We start from the raw sequence: 21,934 nt of genomic DNA, 5'->3' as shown, positions 1-21,934 counted from the left end.
ATATGAGAATGTTCCAAAGAGCATCTTGTGCTCTTGTGCATTTGTGTTCAGTATTCATTTTGTAGTCACTTTTGTTCTACCTAATTTTCATAATTAATTTGGTGAATCGGCTGCTAAAACAGCGCAGAAAGCAAGTGCAAAAAAATAGCGCCATCAGCGGCCACAATTTACTTAAGTGAATTCCCCCATCTGTTTAATCCCAGATTTTCAATATGGACTCTTGGACTTTTGAACCCCACAGTAGCTAGAAGATATCTTTTCACTAACAACCAGAAAAGTTCATTGTGCATTCCTTGTTTGTTTATGAACTGTATTCTGTGGTTATGTCATCATTTGCACCCATGGAACTAACCCTCTACAGATCTTATTGTGTGCTTTATCTGTTCAGCATACACCCTTAATGACCTGAATTCAGGTTTAATAATAATCTGCTAGGGTGGGGTTGATTGAAAAAGACTGGATATCCAGCAGCTTAGCTTTCATGCACTCAGGAGAGTTGAAGAGGTCTCTATAGACAGTAGAGACGCAGCATGTAAAATCTCTGTGATTAGTGAGGGCTCCGAGCCAAACAGCTGACAATCAGAGGTGAATTCAGAATGGGAGGGAGCTCGAGAGAGCAAGAATGAATATATTTGTGCTATTGTGCACACATGTGCATGTGTGCATTCATGCGAGTGTTCTTGAGTTTGTGTGCATGTCTACGTGTACTTGTACTATATGTGTGCGTTAGATGAGTAGAGGAGGAGCACTCTTTTTGATTGTCACTTCACTCTTTCAGCCTACCGTGCACTGCATAGAAAACCATCCATAAACACACATTGAATAATTCAATGCCACAGCAAAGCAGTGCTCACATGCCAAGTCTTAAAAAAAGAGGAACACTGTCACTTTATATATATGAACAAAAATGATTAATTCTGTGTTTCCTTCTCCCAGCGGAGCATGGAGTAGCTCTCTGAGAGCGAAAGCTCTTGAGGTTGCTGGAGTGTAAACAACCCCGATGTTTCCACTATCAGCGACATGCCGTACTATCCCGAAGGGAACCTTTGCACCCTCACAATCCATAAGCACAGGTGACGCCTCTGTCATTGGAGTTGTATGTGCCTGAATGAGCTTGGAGAGAGTTGTTGCATTCCGCATCATTCTTCAGGCTTGTCATTGCTGCCTGTACCATTTCAAATCTCTAGCTGCTTATGACCTCTCACTGAGCTTCAACGCTAGAGATACTGATGTTCTATGATGTGGTTATTATCTCTGGGTGAGGGTGATTGATGGGGGGTGGGTTGTGGGACATTATGGGGCATGTGCTTACTTTGAGTTCATCAGCATTATAGAAGCTGACTTGTACTGATGGCACCATCCACGACTGGAACAGCGTGCTGAGGATCTGATTGGCTACTGTGTCAGTGATGAAATGAAAGTGCAGGGGATTTCTCCTGGAAAGAGAGAAAGTGTTAAGGTCTTCTGGGAAAGAAATGTATTGAAATTTGCAGTTTGAAACCTTTAATTGCAAAACTAAAATGTCAAACTGAAATGTTTAACTTTAAATTTTAACTTCTAATTTAAAATTCAAACTTCAAGCTTCATCTTTTAAACTTCAAATTTCAATCTTTAAATTTCAACAATCCAATCCAATTACTTTAAGCTAAAATATTTACATTTTCAATTTCAAAACGCAAAATTTCCACTTTCCAATTTCAAACTTCAAGCTTCAAATTTAAAAAAAATTATTTTAAGCTACAAATGTCAAACTTCTAATTATAATTTTAAACTTTAAGCTTCATTTCTTAAACTTCAACTTTCAATCTTTAAATTTCAACAATCCAATTTCAAATTTCATGGTAAAATATTTAAACTTTACATTTCAACTGTAAAATTTTCACTTCATAATTTAAAATGTAATTTAACATTTAAATTTCTAATTTGAAAATGTTTATATTAAGCTACAAATTTCATACTTAAACTTCCAAATTAAAATAAAAAATGTAATATTCCAATTTCAAACTTAAAGCTTCAATACATTATTTTGATTAATTTCTAGCTTCAAACGTTATATTTTAAACTTAGCGAAAATTTATATATGATTATAAATATGCAGAATAGGCAAATATCAATATAAAATTTCTACACTGCATACATAAGGTTTCATAAACAATAAGGGTAGGTAAAAATATTGTTTTTCAGATCAATTGCAATCTTCATTTGCACGATCTCGATATCGATTCTTAAATCCCAAGATCGATCTTTCACTCACTGCGCAACCCTCTACTACAATGAGAGGAAATCACTCACATTTGCAACCAAATTTCACAATACGAGACTAAAGTGAATATATTTTGCAACTGGCTGGTAAATGTTTACATTTCTCTCACTAGTAATTGTGTAATTTAGTCATGAAATGTTCAGCAGCGAGATCCTTTAACAGTGTGTTGAAAGTTAGAGTTGTTCTGTGTAATGTATGTCCAAGACCAGATCCATGCAACCCATTTGTAATTGAATACAGTATCTTTTAATATCCTTTCTGTACTTTACAGTCAGTTGTTGATCAAAAACAACTACAAAAAAAATATTTAATTCTAATAATGCATTGCACAGATGAGGTAAAGCCATTCGAGTCCTCTCTCTCTAGTTAACATGCTCATTTAATGGCACTGTCTACAGAAATGCTGTTTTTTGTTAAAGAGACTGTATTAATTTATTGTATGTATAGAGACATGTCTAATTTATTGATTGAATACCTTTATCGAAATCAAACTGAACCTGGAAATCTGTATCAATACCCAGCCCTAATAAGCAATGCAGCTTTATATATTAACACACATAGATTTAATGTAATATTTTATTGCTATTAAATTACATAGTTGCCTTCGCAAAACCAAGATTGTAACATTCCTCAGTTCTTACCTGTGGAAAAGGATGGATTTGACCAGTGTGACTACGTCTCGACTGGCGTTGTGTCCCGCACAAACACATGCCACATGAATCAACTGTATGTGGAGAGAAGAGCCAGCTTTTCAGACTGTATAGAGGGATCTAAGCATTGTTGATCAATTCTAAAGATTTATTGAGTGGTCTGTGTAGATTTTCAACTTTGAACAGCTTCTATCACACAATGGCCCCCAAAAAGTATCTGGACAATTAGGTCACATTTAAAAATATCTTAATGTCACTGCATTACATGCAAAATATCAAACAAAGTGGCATTTCCAAATGATGCTTGAGCTTTTCTCAGAACTTAATTTACTTTTTGGAGCCATTTTCACATTTCTACAGCACTCTCTACAGCAACTGGTCCCAGGGGCATTTTAAGTGGATGTCTGATGTAGGTTCCTCTCAAGTTCACACAGGTGGGGCCACTGTAATTGTTCCTCTAAGGATTTCCTCTCAGATCTTATCGGATCTAAAATGCAGTCTCACCTCACACTTCTCTGCAGTTGGTGAGCGAGCGCACTCGCTGTGGTTCGCCCGGTCCTCGGCTGTGTTCTCCACATCCTCTGGACCGGTGTCTGCCGATGCCACCCACTGCTGGTTGCCATAGTTTCCCTCGGCTGGCTGGGCAGCCAGGCCCTGTGACTGACTCAGCTGGAGTCGGATCTGCCGGTTCTCTTCCTCCACCTCTCGAACCCGTGATGCCAGGACGTCCCGTTCCAATAGCCGAGCTTCCGTAGATTCTACCAAGCATGCGGAGAGGAGCAAGGAACGCCCGTCTGAAACAGCAAAGACATTTAGAGGAGAGTTGTAACACATTTTGTTTAAACATCTGTTACGCAGTGTTTTGATTTTGCACTGTGTTCCTCAAATTTTCATCTGACATTTCCATATTTGTCTACTACAAATTAACATAGTTTACAACTTTGGGTTGTAACTGGTGGGTTATAACACTAATAGAAAATATGGACGTTTAATATTTTGTGCAGGCATTTATTATGTTAATCAAATGAACTTTTTCAAAATACAGTAATTGCTATGCCATCAATTGGGTGGTGGTCATGTTTGATAGTGATTTGTTACAACTCACCCTGTTTCAACACTCCCAGGTCTGCCTACTTTAATTTGGATTGATTTTGCCAGATTATAGAGACTTGCGTCTCTTCAGAACAAAAATGGGCATTTTCAAACAGAGATGGGCACTTTTCAACTGCTTTACATGATTTGCCTATTACATTGAGATCCTGTACTTTCATTGGATTGTTGAAAATTGCCCATTCGAATATGAAACACCCGCAGATTGAGAAAACCTCATTATTGTTCTGCAGAGACCTATACTTCACATTATACCCAAGTGATACATGGATGAGAAGTAAGGGAAAGAGGAACCTCGGGGTGAATTTGCAGAGCGAGAATATGTGTAAATGTCGTTCAGACTTAAGACAGACTCCGACAAAATCTCAATCGACACACTGCTGCCTGCTAGAATGATTAAAGTAGCAGAAAATTGGGTGTGATCGGGGAGAACAAAGTAGCAGGCATTGAATTTATCTGAACGATTTGATGGATTTTTCTGCATTGCACTCATTCTCACTGAACGTAACTATGTTTTTACTCGCTATGTTTGGAGTGTGCACAGTGCACACCCAAACATAAACCAAATGGACACACATTCACACACCTGGCCAAGATTCATGCAAAATCGCTCCTTTCAATAGCATTAACACCTCTCAGAAACAGCACACACTTAAGAGGGTGAAGGAAAAGAGGGTATTAGATGGGAAGGAGGAGGTTTTGCCCTGGAAAGATGAGATGCTTTAATGTTTTAAGTCTAACTGAAACTATATTATGAAGGCATCCATTTCATAGATTGACCCAAACTTATGAAACACTCATGAAACTGCATGTGTGTTCTTCAGTTAAACTCTCTCAGTTTCATGAATACTGATGATCATGCTCTGATAATCTTCCTCTCTGTATCATGACTGTATACCTGAATGTGTGCGGTTGTCGATGTGGTAATGTTGTCATGATTACAGATAGAGAATGGGGCATATAGCATGTGAGAGATAAAGAAAGAGCTATTATAATGATTAGCTTTCTGAGATTTGATGGCAGATCAGTTGTGTTATCAGTGCTCCGCAGCATTATTGTGCATCTCTGAGGATGACAGACCCATCAGAGGAGGATTTTAACGTGTGGTCTGAGATAAGGCTATGAATGACAGACTCAAAACCCATGTTGAGCCATGCTTAAGGGGAAAAATCTTTGGGGTTATTTATCCTTGGTCACTTCATGCGTTTTTACAGATTGCATAGCTATCTGGTCATGAGAAGACCAATTGTAAATGCCATGACACATTTTATACAGATTGTAATTCTATCACTCAAACCACATTCAGAAGTTTGAGATGCATACAAGACACAGCTCTGCCAAGTTTAAATACATCTGGTTGTTTAGGCCACAAACGTAAACTTGACTCCATCTAAAAAACTATGTAGGTGAACGGAAATTCGGGAGCCCCGCAATCCACATGAGCGTTACCTTTTGTATTGCAATTGTTGACGCAATTTTAGCCACCTCCTGTTTTTATCTTTAGTTTTTCTGAATGTTTTACACATCTATTACTTTGTCATCACTTAAAGATATTAGATCATAGAAAGAGAAAGGAGCAGTTTACACCAAATGCATCCTTGCTCTTAAAAAATCTAGATGCAGTACCACAAACAACGCAGGCGTCTTGAGACATTTTTTTTAGGTTCTTTTAAACTTTAACATGTGGTGCTCCTGCACAAGATTCTGAAAAAAACAATGGGATGCAGCGCAACAGTCAAAGACATGAATATAGTGTGTGTTTACATAGGAAAAAGCGTTCAGGACAAACGGTCCCACAAGGTGGTGCAGAGAAAAACAGTGTATGTTTTTCACAATGTCCATAGACCTTATTCACTGTTGTGTCATGTTGGATTTTTGATGTGAATGAAAATAAGGCTGTGAGTAATAGACTCTATGGCATGCACTGTATAAAGCTTCATAAAGCTCCTAAATCACATGTCATTTTCCACAACTTATGTTTTCTGGAGTTTTTTGTCTAGTGAAATTTACTGACATTTTCAATGTTTCTTCAGCAGAATGATTCAAAACACTTTAAACATCAGTACAACCCATTAAATTGGCAGCAAGTCTATCCCTCACAGCCTCGTTGTAATTCCCATTATAAATTAAACATGACGCTACTGTGAAAAAGATCAATTGTACTTGCCTACAAAATTCCTAACTCTGCAAGTTACCTAAAGTAAATGGCATTTGAGGGGAGTTCATGAACAGGATCACAGAGAAAAATTATTTCCTTCGACAACTATTAATATATTCATATATGAGAGCTACTTAAAATTCAAAGCAGATTTTTTTCTGCCATAACTGAAAATAATGAGGTTGATGTTTTCTATTAAAATGTGACAAAAGTGATTTCAATTGTTGCCAATCATAAACGTTTTTGTTATTAAATAACTAGACATATATTTATTATTGCTAATAAAGTACTGTGCATAAGTTTTAGGCACTTGTGAAAAATGTTTCATAGTGAGGATGTCTTCAAAAATAATGACATAATAAATAGTTTTCATTTATCACTTAATGTCATACAAAGTCCAGTAAACATAGAAAAGCTAAATATATTTGGTGTGACCACCTTTGCCTTTAAAACAGCACCAATTCTCCTAGTTACACCTGGACACAGTTTTTCTTGGTTGTTGGCAGATTGGATGTTCAAAGCTTCTTGGAGAATTCGCAACAGTTCTTCAATCTATTTCAGCTGTCTCAATTGATTCTGTCTCTTCATGTCTTCTCAGACTGACTCGATGTTCAGTGGGGGGCTTTATGGGGACATGACATCTGCTGCAGGGCTCCCTGTTCTTCTATTCTAATCTTTTATATTTGCAAAAGTAATGTTTGGGAGTCTAAAATGTATTTTTCCTATTGAAACACTAAAGCTGAAGAAATAAATAACCATCTTAAGACAAACGCTTATGTTAAACAAACTCTCCAGCTCTTGCATAGATAAGGACCTGAGAGAAATTTGTTAGGGTAAACAAGGTTGTGTGTCAGGTATAATAACAATTTCAATTAGATGTCAATTATATCAATCAGTGTGTCAGTGCACATGGACCAATCAGTTCTATTTATGTGCAATACAGTCACTGAAATCCAAATCACTAATAATATTAATAATAACAATAATAATAATAATAATAATAGACATCTATTATGAAACCTATGTTCAGTTGGCCGCAAGAATCCTGAAATTCCTGGTAAAACTTTGTCCCAATCCGACCCTTCAGATTCTACATCAGAAAACAGAAAACATCCCTGTTGTTTCTTGAGATTTAAAGAATCCTGTTGATACTCACTCTCTGAGTTCCCCACAAGAAGGTAGAGCCAGGTGAACAGGATGACGAAACTCAGAGACACCACTAGCAACTTCAGCTTCCCTCGGCACGGACAGAGCATCCTGGGATTGTGGAGGACTGGGCAGGGGGAGGGGGTGGAGCGATCAGGTTGGGCTCACTCTAACACTGGCCTCCTGCAGCATCCTCTCTTCTGGTGGAGAAAGAGAGATTCATTTGTTAGTACAGTAACACTCAGGCCCACATTGAATCTTTGTCCACACAAAATAAACACCCATTAATTACAAAGTTTTCAACATCAAAGTGCAATAAGCAAATGTTTGTGTACCACACATGCCTCAGCTATCTGTCAGATAATACAGAATGAATATCCTAAGAAATCACACCTGTCCCTGTGACAGCCCCAGGCTCTGTAAATAGCAAAAAATAGTATGGGAACCTTTGCCAATGAGAAAACTGGCCAATTGTTTTCTGCCTGAAGTCCATTTTGCACAGTTTAAGAGTCTTCCAAAAAAATTGGGCACTGGTAAAACACTAACTATGATATATTGAAATATTTGTGATTTACATGTTGCTAGCAAAGAATTATATTAAGTCAGAACACACAGCTACTTTGTAATACCTGTCAATGGAGAAAGATGCTTTTGGCCCTTATAATAGTGTAGTTATGGAGTCTACCGGCAGGGGCTAACTGAACCATGCTATCCAGACAAACATTTATCCCTTGGTTTGTAGACATGTCTGTGAGGGCAGGGTTTTGACAAAAGGGGTAATGCAATTGGAGTTTGCAACAAATATATACACATTAACAGCAAACCATTTAGCAAAAATACCAATTTGAGTTTTTGGAGCATCCAACTCTCCAGCCATAAACCCCAAGTTTTCTGGATGCGGTGTCTATTTAAATGTAGTTTGAAATCAACCTCTGGTTTGCATCTGAGTTCTGTTGGTGTTTATGTTGTGAAAATGACCGTCTGACTCCTCAGTATTCGGCCTGTTACAAGACTACTTGCCAAATAAATAAAGAAATGCACAAGAAACATTGATCTAAATTGAAATTATTTTATTAGCTTACTTGTAGAGATTGCACAGTGAGCCAAGAAGCAGGAGAGATGGCTCACAGAATCCAGATGAGTGGTCTGATACAGTATGTCTAAATCTCCGGATGTGCGCTTGTTACAGTGCAATATCTGACCACTGGATGGCACAATTGACCAACCAGAATCGAGTATTCCAGAGAGCCGTGTAATAAATATATAGATATTGTATACATACAGTGTGTGTGTGTGTGTGTGTGTGTGCGTGCGTGTTGGCCAATTTGGCTATGCTTTTAGCTAACTATGACATAGTAATCTCAGCTCCATTTAACACATTTTACTATATTTAAATCCGTTACACAGAATTTAGCTGATTTTTCACAAAATCAGTGCAGATTTCATCTGGGCTAATACATCGCTAAATCTTAAAAGGTATGATTTTGATCAAAGCTTCTAAACACAGAAATATAATGCACTTCATCTGCCCTATAAAAGAGACTGTATGCAGGACAATGCAGATATTTACATAATTAGGGGTGGGCGATATGACCAAAATCCTATATCATGAAATTACTAATTTTATATCACGATATAGTTAAATCTTTCAGAAAAATCAATAAAATTGTATTATATATTAAGTAATGTTGCAATGTGTAATTTTGAGTAATCCAGTCAGTGAATTAAATACTTGATAAATGAAAACTTCTTCATCTTATATAATTTTCACTTTATTTTGAACTTTTTTTGGACAAACATTGTCAAAGTAAAAAACTATTAACTAAATAAATGCCACATTTCAGTCTGATGATGTGCACCAATTCTTCTTTTAATTATAATTATTGTTGTTGTTGTTTTTATTATTATGATTATTGTTATAAGTTTCCACAAGAAACAACATCTTCTCAAAGCAATGCAAAAAGTAAAATAACATATAAATAAAAATGGATCCATAAATAATACACTTAAATATTCTCTTTGTGTTTTTAGTAATCTCTATAAAGAACATATAAAATATCTGAAGGAAAATATGGCTGGTTTGTTTCCTGATATCAAATATCATTCGAACAGAAATTTAGAAAGGGTTTTGACCCACTTGACATCGAGAGAAACCAGAATGAGTAACGGGTGTGATCTGTGCTCTTTCTGTCACAAGAGCACAAACGAAGGAACTGGGATGACTATAAGACTCACACGCACTTGCGTGTTTCAGACTGCGTGCACAACACTCGCACAGAACACAGCTGCGTGTGTTTGGATGGGAGGCAACTAAATGTCATTGAGTTTGCTTTGATGGTGGCTTAAGTGAAATTTCAAGTGTAATTTTTCTCACGTTCTGGACAAGCTTTCCATCTAATGACATGTGCAGCTATCAGTGAAAAACTGCATTTCATTATTTCTATCAGTCTCACGTGAAGCCCTGACCAATGATATATATATACGTGCACATGGAAATAACAACATACACAATGTACAAACCTTGCAAATCGCAGTTTTTTGCTCTGTATTGTGTTTTCTAAAGCCAAACAAATTCCACATCATGGAGGACGCACTCCATTTATCCGACAGAGTCAGTAATGTGTGCGTGTTATGTGCTGCAGACATTTCTTGTGTGCCAATTTTGCATTACCGTGATAGAGACGATAATCCAAAATGTATCCCAGTTGGCAAATTTCTACTGGTTTATCATGTCTACCGGTATATTGCCCACCCCTAGACATAATAATAAATATTGATCTTATCTTGTTTTCCCTGCTTGTTCAGAATTGTGTCTGTATTAAGAGCATTACAAGCCTCCTCAGGGAAATCTATTTTCAAACTTAACTCAGATTTAAACTTTCAGATTTAAAGTAAATTCAGATAACTTTCCTGGCTTTTGGCTGGACCGAAGAAACAGAAAGTTCAAGTCCCCCTGCAACCCACTTTACCGCACACATTCATGTCTGTGTTCATGGCATGTGGGCTACATGACAGCCATTGTGTTTACACCACTCTTAATTAAAGTGCAAGCGGTGGGAGGCTCTCCATCACTCCAGCAGACTCAGATTAATGATGGGAAAAAAGAGAAAGACAGAAAAGAGAGAGGAAAGGAGATTTTAAGAGATGAAATTGACTTTCTTTTATTATGAGCTTAATTAATCACACTTTTGTATAATTAGACATATGCCTGCGGGAAACAAGATTGGATGCTACCAATAAAAATAAAAAAACCTTTATTAAAAGAGAGGATCTCGAGAGAAATAGTGAGAGAGTGTGACATTTTTTAGATTATTACCCATTACCCCCCGGAAATTCAGGTGCTGACTGCAACTTCTTTCATGTGTTTCTTAATGACTGCCTCACTAACACAGCTGAGTTCTGTGGTGATTTCTGCTGTCCAGTGCTGATTTGATTGTTTGGTATACTTTTATTTTGCCATACTTTGCTTTAAAAATTTCTAAAATCACCCAATTATGCATGCTATATGTTTTTGTTTTTTGGCACACAGAAAATGTCCCTTCTACTTGATAGATATCACTGAAATAGGTGTCCTGAGAAATAACACCTGTTCTTTCTCATCTGACTTTCTTTCAAACGTGGAACACAAGTGGAAATATTTAGCAGAATGTCTGAGCCACTGTTTTCCATCCAATAAAAGTTGACATAGAGGCCATAAAATAGTCATTATTAACAGAAATTCTTGTTCTCCATCTATTGTAGCTATATTTTCAATATACAGTATATATTATATAGACTTAGTCAAATAGAGATAACAGTCAAATGGACTACTTTAATAGTACTTTTATTAGCCTGATCACATGGAAATAATGTGACTGTGGCAAACTTTTTGCTAAAATATATTATTGGTTTGTTACACATATCGCAGAAGATCCAAGATGAAATGTCCACTGTTCGGCCCTTAAAGGGACTTAAACGTTTTCTTAAACAGATGGGGCCGACGCACTTTTGGGCCAATCAGGGGCGTAATGGCCATCAGGTGAACCGAGAATGCCGGTGGTTTGGCCACGAAACGTGCTGAATGGGCCGCGATAAGCAGCAATGAGCCGCCGCGTTATGAAGAAAAGGACAGCGAGGACCAATCACCCCTCCCCCACCACCGCTCAACAGTTGTGCCAGTTGCCATGTAAAATCCCAGGCCGATTTCTCTTCCCAGTCCAGCCCTGCCTACTGCATATACAGTATCTTACTTTAAATTATCATTGAGTGTTACAACAGCTTATTTTACTGATCTCCTGTGGATTCCATCAATAGAATGAGGCAGAAAGCATGATTTTTATTGAATATGTAGCCTGAATCAAATGACAGGTACAGATGAAGAAATGTTTAAGCATACAGACAACAGATACCAGTGATTGCAAGGAAAATATAGACAAACATAAAAAAATATATATTTTCTTAATCGTCTTTTTATTCACGACAACTCTCCTCAGTCTAAATATTATTAAACATGGAGTTTGTAAGGATGAAAGTGAAGCAAATCAGAGCTTGTATAGTAAGAACAATCCAGGAGAAAATTGCATAATCTTCTGCCTTCGGACATCACAATAAGCACAACGGATAACGCACATTTAATCGGCACCAAACTCAACATGTAAATAATGTAAGAAATGCAAGTGACTGTAAAGTTTTCCATGTTGTTGTGGCTGTCTCACTGTCTCCTTTGACGGACTCGCTACTATGATACAAAAGTCACTCCCTCAGATGATTATGCTTTTCTTCTCCAATTCGATTGCGCATGGTGTAATGTATACTTGGACAGAAAGATGAAGACTGTAGCTCGACAACGCGAAAACCTTCAGTAGTTCAATTATAACTGCTAATGTAAACATACACATTGTCAGCTGTCCTGTGTGGTCACTGCTGTAACTCTGTATGGTAAATAATGTCCTTCAACACCTGACTCTGCTGACATTAGCCCTTGTTTGTTTGTTTACTTGTTTTGTTAGTCTTCTTCAAGTACACTTAGAGTGCCTCTCTCACACTCAAGGCCTTCCTGAGCTCTCCACTGCTCATTACCCGATTATAACCACCCACACACATACACACACACACACACACACATACACACACAATTGCTACAGCAGCAAAACACTCTCTCAAACTACAGGGATGGATGCCAAGTGCATATGGCAGGTGGTAAAAAAAAGGAAAAAGAAGAAAAGGTGAGGAAGGAATTCATGTTTACAGAGAACGCACTAGCAGATAGCTTGAGTTCGTAACTGTACGTATCTTGAATCAAAGTTATTTGAAAGATGGCACATGAGTTAAAGCATAAATGTACTTGGTCGGTATCCATAAACAGACTATGACCCCGTAGACACATAGTGAGCCTTTTTTAATGGGTCTTATGAAATGTAACTTCATGCACTTAACAAACAAAGGAGGCAGCAATTTCTCTGATGCATTGTACAACAAATGTAAAATCAACAACATCACCAAAACATTCTCTTCATTACACTGACAAAATCCACACTGACAGAGATGCAAAGAGGTTAACTGGAAAAATGTTCTGTGTCCCTCAGTCGTACACAACGAATTAACTCAGTCAACCACAATCGACGATGAACATTTTCTCTGATGAACTCTTTCATTTGTTTGCTAACTGCGTCATCATCCATCAAATCTGTCTATGGGTCACAAACATGACACTCATTTTGTGTCTGGACTTAATTATTTATGTATATATATATATATATATATATATATAAGGAAATAAAATAAGATAATTGTTCAAACAGGCTATAACTACCTCTTTTCTTAAGCATAAGGTTTACTAAATTTTAAAATTTTCTTGTCAAGTAAATGTATCTTTTTTTTTATGTATTTAGATATTTTACTGGACAACAAGACAAAAATACTAATTAAGTTTTTAATTTAAATTTAAATTTAAATATATATATATATAATTTTTTGCAGTGTATGAGATTGTAAAAAAGAAAACAAAAGTGTAATTAAAAGACAAGTAATTTGGCATGATCTTTTATTATTTCTTATAATGATATCTCTTTTGCTTCAAAAAATATTAATATTAGAGAAGCTTTTGTCTGACAAATCTGACAAAGCCATTTTGTTGTCATTGAGCAATATATAGAAATATATACATATATATAAAATACCTATATGACGTGGCAACATTAGTTCAGGTTCACATGTTAAAATGGTATGACCCCAAGAAAGATTCATGATATGATGTACTATGTTTAAAAAGTAATGATTAAGATGTGTAAATTTAAATGTATTTAAGTTGTGTAGATATTTTTTAATTAATGTTTTATAATATAATATTATTTATTTTTACTTTAAGATTACACCATTAGAGGCAATATATAAAAAACCAATTAAAAATGGTATTGAAGTTTTTCAAAATTGTATTAAATACAATTTATGCAACATGAATACAAAGCTGACATTTCTAAGAACTTGGCACATGCATATGACCTTGACTGGCTTACAGTCATTTTATAAACCTGATTTTGTAATTATTTTTTTCATTGCATCGGCAATCCTTATTTGTGATTGACCCCTATGCACACAGGAGCACTGTACACGAACAAAGCTCTAGTGCCTCAACACCCTGACAAAAACATCTAAATCTGGATTATTAGAGGCACACACAGCAGCTGCACTCTGACACAAAATCAGGGTGATTTTATGCAATTTTTTGCTTCATCTGCATGAAGAGTGTGGAGATGTGATTGCACAGATCTCCTTGACCACACACCTAATTACATTTAAATCTTACAGTTGTTCCCACTGCCTCCTCCCATCTCCTCCCCTGGGATCTCAGACTTCACAGGTCTCCAAGTGGTGGATATCCAGCAATAAAGGTCAGTTGGTCATAATTCCAAATGGTCCTGTTCCCACTACGTGCCCCCTCACAGTCAGAGCATTTCTTTCAACTGCTGCCAACAACCTGCATCCTCAGAGCACCCCTTCAGCGAATTACCCCCTCACACCCTCATTAGATCCCTTTGGTTATAAATTGGAATCAGTGATCAAGTGATGTTAGGTAAATTGATGGATTTTGACTGGAATGTCTGCATAATTCAGGAAGTTTTAAATGCTGAAAATTTTGAAATGACACTTCACAACACAAATGCAGTATGTTGGAATTTGAAATTGAGTTACAAATACTGCATCTAACAGCTTAATGCGGATAGTAGGCACAATCAGAGCAGAAATTGTCTTGGGTAGACTATTTTAATTATTTTGGCTTGATAAAGCCAACATACTGTTATTCTACAAACATCCCAAAATCCTTTAATCAAGAACAACATTTAAAACACTTACTCTTGGAACTTTCAAGCTAGATCCACCAATCCTGGTACAGACTTTCAGACTGTTCTGGAATGGTGGATGTCTTTTTTAACTGAGCGGAATTTAGTTTTCACACAGCAGATGATCAAAAATCTTAATAATCCCATAAACTTGCATTGCCAAAATGTTCAAACAGGCCAAAACTATTCAAACATCAATTGCTAGTTGCAATCCTACAAAAAAAAGTTGCATGCACACATTTCTGTAGGCCAATTATAGATTGCACCAAATTCATAAAACTGCTATTTGCCCAGCGCTATTACTGCCAATGGAAGGCAGGCGTGAACTTCAATTTTATGTAAAGCTGGATTACACTACTATAATTTCAGCCCTGATTTTCAGTCGGGCAATGTTGGTGCTAGTTGGCTCCAGTCTTCTGAGGTTTTTTTAAGTTTGAGATTGAGAAAAATCGCATAGTGTATGATGGGTAGCTATCGACACTGATTTCTTACTCTCCAATTGTGATTTCATCTAGTTGGTAGATACCAAACATTTGTTATGTTTTTGTTATGAATGAGGCAGCGAAGGCAGACGAGGAGATGCGGTTCCAAATGCAGTTCAACTTTTATTGATAACAAAACAAACAAGGCAGGTCCACGGAAAATACGGGAACAAATGAAAAACCCTCAATGGGGAAATAAACACAAGACAGGGGAGAAACATTACAGGCTAACAACAACATTCAACGAACGACAAGGAGTGAACAAAAAGCAGGGCTTAAATACACAGTGAGTGATGACTGAATAAGACACAGGTGAGAACAATGAACAAAATGGCAGTGATGATGGCAGGTGGATTCTGGGAAGTGTAGTTCTTTAACAATGACAAGTGAACACGAAGGCTAACAAAGAGACTAAGGGGCTACACAAGGGACAAAAGTGAAACAAGACAAGGAATTCCTAACATAGCCCCCCCTCAAGGATCGGATTCCAGACGATCAAAATAACATAAAACAAAAAAAAAATGTCCATGACTTGGGGGGAGCTTGAGGTGGGCAGACAGACCAAGGGGGCAACGAGGGGCAGATAGACAGTCCAGGGGGCACAGAGGGCAGGCAGGAAGTCCAAGGGGGCACAGAGGGCAGGCAGGAAGTCCAAGGGGGCAACAACGGGCAGACAGGCAGTCCAGGGGGCAACAACGGGCAGACAGGCAGTCCAGGGGGCAAAGACAGGTTCAGGTGGTCTGGGAGCTGGCCACCGGGCAAGGACAGGTTTGGAGAACCTGGGAGGAGGCCACAAGACGGGAACTGGGTCAGGGGCCCTGGGAGGAGGCCTCAGGTCAGGAACAGGGTCAGGAGGCCTGGGAGGAGGCCACAGGACAGGGACTGGGTCAGGGGGCCCGGGAGGAGGCCACAGAACAGGGGCCGGGTCTGGAGGCCTGGGAGGAGGCCACAGGTCAGGAACAGGGTCAGGGGCCCTGGAGGCAGTGACCTGGAAGGCTCTGGCGGCGGGGCCAATGGAGGTGGCGCCATAGGAGGCTCTAGACGCGGAGGCCTGGAAGGCTCTGAAGTCTCTGGGGCCTGAGCCGTAGGAGGCTCTGGAGGCGGAGCCGTAGGAGGCTCAGGAGGCTCTGGGGGCGGAGCCTTAGGAGGCTCGGGAGGCGGAGCCGTAGGAGGCTCGGGAGGCTCTGGGGGCGGAGCCGTGGGAGCCTCAGGAGGCGGAGCCGTGGGAGCCTCAGGAGGCGGAGCCGTTGGAGGCTCAGGAGGCAGAGCCGTGGGAGGCTCAGGAGGCGAAGCCCTGGGAATCTCAGGAGGAGGAGCCCTGGCAGACTCAAGAGACTTGAGATGGAGCCCTGGGAGGCGGAGCCCTGGAAGGCTCGAGAGGCTTGAGAGGCAGAGCCCTGGAAGGCTCGAGAGGCTTGAGAGGCGGAGCTCTGGAAAGCTCGGAAGGCGGAGCTCTAGGAATCTCGGAAGGCGGAGCTCTGGAAAGCTCGGAAGGCGGAGCTCTGGAAAGCTCGGAAGGCGGAGCTCTGGAAAGCTCGGAAGGCGGAGCTCTGGAAAGCTCGGGAGGCTCTGAAGGCGGAGCTCTAGGAAGCTCTGAAGGCGGAGCTCTAGGAAGCTCGGAAGGTGGTGCTCTAGGAAGCTCGGAAGGCGGAGCTCTAGGAAGCTCGGAAGGCGGAGCTCTAGGAAGCTAGGGAGGCTCGGAAGGTGGAGCTCTAGGAAGCTCGGGAGGCGGAGCTCTGGAAAGCTCGGGAGGCTCGGAAGGCGGAGCTCTGGAAAGCTCGGGAGGCGGAGCTCTAGGAAGCTCGGGAGGCGGAGCTCTGGAAAGCTTGGGAGGCGGAGCTCTGGAAAGCTCGGGAGGCTCGGAAGGCGGAGCTCTAGTAAGCTCGGGAGGCGGAGCTCCGGAAAGCTCGGGAGGCGGAGCTCCGGAAAGCTCGGGAGGCTCTGACTCTTGGACGGGGGTGACCACTGGCGCTGGCCTTTGGACGGTCGTGGCTACTGGCGCTAGCTCTTGGACGGTCGTGGCTACTGGCATGCGTAGGCGCAGGCTCGCTCACTGTGACATGCGTAGGCGCAGGCTCGCTCACAGTGACATGCGTAGGCGCAGGCTCGCTCACAGTGACATGCGTAGGCGCTGGCTCGCTCACCGTGACATGCGTGGGCGCTGGCTCGCTCACCGTGACATGCGTGGGCGCTGGCTCGCTCACCGTGACATGCGTGGGCGCTGGCTCGCTCACCGTGACAGGCGTGGGCGCTGGCTCGCTCACCGTGACAGGCGTGGGCGCTGGCTCGCTCACCGTGACAGGCGTGGGCGCTGGCTCGCTCACCGTGACAGGCGTGGGCGCTGGCTCGCTCACCGTGACAGGCGTGGGCGCTGGCTCACTCACCGTGACATGCGTAGGCGCTGGCTCGCTCACCGTGACATGCGTGGGCGCTGGCTCGCTCACCGTGACAGGCGTGGGCGCTGGCTCGCTCACCGTGACAGGCGTGGGCGCTGGCTCGCTCACCGTGACAGGCGTGGGCGCTGGCTCGCTCACCGTGACAGGCGTGGGCGCTGGCTCGCTGACCGTGGAAGGCGTGGGCGCTGGCTCGAAGACCGGGGCAGGCGTGGCCCGGAAGGCGGAAGCCCGTCTTCTCTCCCTCCTCCGGGCAGACGAAGAGGGCCGCGCTGGCTCGTGGAAGGCGACTGACGTGAGGGTGACCTCGTTGACAGGTGGAGTTGGTGTTACAGGGGGCGTCGGGGGTGGCTGAAAAGACACCACTGTGGACGGTGAGGCAGGGTCCTTCTCAGCAACGCCCACCGCGAGCGGTGAGTCGCACACCAGTAGGGTCGCCACCAGGAAGTCGCGGAGGGTCCAGCCACGCGTCGCCTGTGGCAGCTGCTCCTTCAGTGCGGGGTGCAGATTGCCCCTGAAGAAGACCACCAGAGAGTAGTCCGGGAAATCCGAAATACTCGCCAGCTTAAGGAAGTCGTGGATGTGGTCCTCTATAGGGCGGTCTTCTTGCCTCAAGCAGAGCAGGTGGTAATTTGCTTGTTGAACCTCTGGATCCATGGTGGTCTGTCGTTCTGTTATGAATGAGGCAGCGAAGGCAGACGAAGAGATGCGGTTCCAAATGCAGTTCAACTTTTATTGATAACAAAACAAACAAGGCAGGTCCACGGAAAATACGGGAACAAATGAAAAACCCTCAATGGGGAAATAAACACAAGACTGAGGAAAAACACGGGCAGGGGAAACATTCCAGGCTAACAACAACATTCAACGAATGACAAGGAGTGAACAAAAAGCAGGGCTTAAATACACAGTGAGTGATGACTGAATAAGACACAGGTGAGAACAATGAACAAAATGGCAGTGATGATGGCAGGTGGATTCTGGGAAGTGTAGTTCTTTAACAATGACAAGTGAACACGAAGGCTAACAAAGAGACTAAGGGGCTACACAAGGGACAAAAGTGAAAAAAGACAAGGAATTCCTAACAGTTTTTAAGACAACTATCCACAATTAATTAGGAAAAATCATAGTTTATGATACGCCACAACTTCAATCTGAAGTCATGCAGGGAGCAGCCTATGGAAATCAAACTTGCGGGGCTGCAAAGCTCAATAAACAGAGATGGCGAACAAGCACTCAAGTGGAGTTTCACTTTAAATGCCACTCACCTCCAGGTGTCATTTATAGATGCCATTCTGGCTATGTTTTCCAACCTAAGACCAGAACCAAATGCACTTTGTCAGTTTTTCGCAACTCGGAAAACAGTGTTGCTGGACCTTCTTTCTAAGTTTACGGACATGACATAAAAACACACAAGGACGAATGGCGTATGCCTGCGATTTCGTGCAAAATCCGACCTGACAACTCTAAATAAAAATAATTATTGTATGCTTAGGACAGTGTTTTTAACACTGATTTGTATGTACTCACTTAATAATTAACTTCTGTTAATTGTAACCAAAGAAATCTTACGTAGTGCAGCTTTAATATAATATAATACAATTGTTCATTGTTAGTTCACAGTACATTAATAAATACAAATACGTTAATAAATACAACTTTTGATTTAAAAAATGTATTAGAATATGTTGAAATTAACATTAACATAGATTGATAAATGCTGAAAAAATATAAAGTTATATAAAGTTGTTCACTAATATAAAAAAATGGAAACTTGTAAAGTGTTACTGGCTTTTCTTATTTTCATCTACCTTGCAAATATTGAAAATATTCTAGACTTGTTTCTTCTTGAATTGTTCACCAAAGTTTAGAACGCACCTGGTTTGAAGACCCAGCAGAGAGAATGTCTCCTCAGTGTTTGTTCTGGCACAGGTAAGACGACACCTGCCTTTTCCATGGCTGGCGGTCTAATCATCAGCACATAAATCTCTCTGCCTCATATCTCTCATCTACTGCTTATTAATATTCTCTGAACAGAGCGTACAGGGAGAAACCATGCATGAGAAAACATCACCTCAGGGTTCGTCTCTACTGTGTGTGGGAGTAGAGCGGCTCAAATACTTTAGAGATGAGGTCACAGTAGGCTTTTGCTCTCACTTTTTGCTTTTGTGACTTATATTACAAAACCTGCCTATTTCTGCTCTCGGGCAGATTGAATTGAGGAATATCTCTTATTTTAAAGACCCGATGAATGCGCCTGATGAGCACAAATTTCTGCTAAAAGCATTTAGATGACCTTAAATCTGACACAGGGACTATTCTCATTTTGATTTCATGGGGTATTGAAAAGGATAGGACATCCCAAAATCATTGTAAATGATGACAGAAAATTAATTTTCCCATTAAACACTAAAATGCCACTTCAGACAAATCTGCATTCGCCTGGCCAATCTTTCCATACAGGAAATGCATGCAGTTTATGGCTTCTGTTTAAGGTGCCCTTTAATAGGTCCCTTTGTGGAGGGATTTTATAATGCAGGGCTTTTAAGAGGTGACAGGCCTCCACCCAAAGCATCCATTAAAAGAGAGAGGGAGGTAAAAGAGGAAACAAAGCAAGTGAGAGAAGGAGATGGCAGGGTCAAGGTGGGCTAGCTGATCAGCTTTCATAAGGAGCTTTTGTCGAACAACCAGCGAGACCTCACAGTCCTGCTCTACAGGGACAGATGTACTAGCAAAACTGAAATTACTGAGGCTGGGTGGATGGGCGAGTGAAATACTACACATAACACTGAGACCCCAGTGGCCTTTATAGCCTGCATACTCATCTCATCTGCAGTAGGGCTGTATACATTAAACCAGTGAGCTCCTTTTAGTGCACTCCATTATTGATCAGGTTGAATTAACAGTCCATATTCCCTCTTATCTGCAAATTCCACTCATCAACCTATATCAATGCTCCACAAATGTATTAAAGGACACATCCGACAACGTATAATAGCTTATATACCTCTATACAAAATGTTTTTCCTTATCTAGAAAATGCAGAATTTTCTTTTCGAAATAATGTTGTAAAAAGCCCTTTGTTCGGGGCAATGGAGGAGTCAGGAGACAGCGAAGCAGGTTCAAGGTCAGTCTTTAATTTCTCCAGTCTAACACACAATCACAATCGATGGTCATCGTCGGAATCAAAACAAAGGAAAGCACTATCGGCTTCCAGATCACTCTCTCCCCCTCTTTGGACACTCGGTGTGCCTTTTATTTCTCCCTCCACATCACTATAACAAGAGACAGGTGTTAGGGTTAATTATGAACCAGGTGACAAGCCTTACCGCTCTCTCTCTCTCCCACAGACCGACACATGACCACGTCCCCACGCCACAAATGTCTTTTGCATACATAAAACACAGAGAGGCAAATAATCTTTCAGTATCCCACAGAAGAGTGGTGTGGCGGTTAAAGGGGAGGCTAGGGTTGCACCAGCCAATCAAAAGATCTTAAATGGAGACTTTACACCATGGGCTTTGTAACGAATTAATATATAACTAATTTAGTACATAATTTGGTTGCACCTTTTGTACTTACCGCAAGGTACAGCCAGTAGTACACTTACATATGCGGCTATGTGGCTTCCCAGGCAGTATATGGAGGTGGGAAGGCATCAACACATGACCAAATTCAATGTTTGTGTAACATCCTGAATACCAAGATGACTTGATCTGGTATTCTTAGCTGCCAATGATATTCTAAAATCCTGTGTGCGAATTGGTGTTTGGTTTAAAAAATAAAATTTCGTAATTGCAAAAAGAAATGAGCAATGTAGTCATCAAACATGTGCTTGGTTGTCTTTTAAGCTCATTTGAATTTGATGTAGATAATTTGACATGATGTTATGGTGCCTTGGAAGCTGGTCTGAAACCAGAAGGGGTGCTAATGCAAAACGAAAATGCTACCTGTTAAGTCTTTGGTTGACTGGGTAGTGAGGCACAGTACAAATGTTTGAAGTGTATCAAACCAATGTATTCAAATCTGTCTTTTATTCCAACCTTTATACTAAATCGAACTCTTTCGTTTTAATATTGTGTTTATTCACAGTTTTAACTTTAGTGGTCCAACACATTCATATTTATTAGAGTGTACTGTAAGTTGCAACTTAGAACCATTTACACTACATACAAGCTAAGGGCTATGTTGTTAGGTACATAAAACTGGTGCAAACGACCCTCAAGGGAAAACTCAAGAAAACTTTTCAGCACCGTACCCTAGTGCAAGACCCCAGGTTGCTCCATGGGGATTGTTCCGGCAATAAATGTACTGTAATCCACTTTAGATAAAAATGTCTGCTACATGACTACTTACTTAGAAGAATATTTAACATATTTATCTGCAGCTTTGTCATGCTTATGTTCTATTGCA

General features: G+C 40.6%; 1 protein-coding gene across 7 annotated transcripts in view; it reads right to left on the bottom strand.

Moving 5' to 3' along the window:
• Positions 1 to 21,934, bottom strand: part of LOC127623252 (xylosyl- and glucuronyltransferase LARGE2s) — a 154,191-nt gene that overhangs the window by 11,374 nt on the left and 120,883 nt on the right. For 4 of the 7 annotated variants that reach the window (XM_052097611.1, XM_052097615.1, XM_052097612.1 and 1 more), the window contains 4 exons: positions 7,338 to 7,527; positions 3,418 to 3,707; positions 2,905 to 2,987; positions 1,313 to 1,436 (listed from right to left, as the gene is read on the bottom strand). In XM_052097611.1, the coding sequence (XP_051953571.1) occupies positions 1,313 to 1,436; positions 2,905 to 2,987; positions 3,418 to 3,707; positions 7,338 to 7,437 (597 nt within the window). In that variant the 5' untranslated portion in view covers positions 7,438 to 7,527. Of the gene's footprint in view, positions 1 to 1,312; positions 1,437 to 2,904; positions 2,988 to 3,417; positions 3,708 to 7,337; positions 7,528 to 19,399; positions 19,527 to 20,850; positions 20,948 to 21,934 lie in introns of those variants that run through there. The other 3 variants (XM_052097616.1, XM_052097614.1, XM_052097613.1) reach the window with 3 other exon arrangements.

The sequence above is a fragment of the Xyrauchen texanus genome, chromosome 29, assembly GCF_025860055.1.
Source record: "Xyrauchen texanus isolate HMW12.3.18 chromosome 29, RBS_HiC_50CHRs, whole genome shotgun sequence".
Taxonomy (NCBI): domain Eukaryota; kingdom Metazoa; phylum Chordata; class Actinopteri; order Cypriniformes; family Catostomidae; genus Xyrauchen; species Xyrauchen texanus.
Note: the sequence above shows the minus strand (reverse complement) of the source record. Positions and strands in the feature narration are given on the sequence as shown.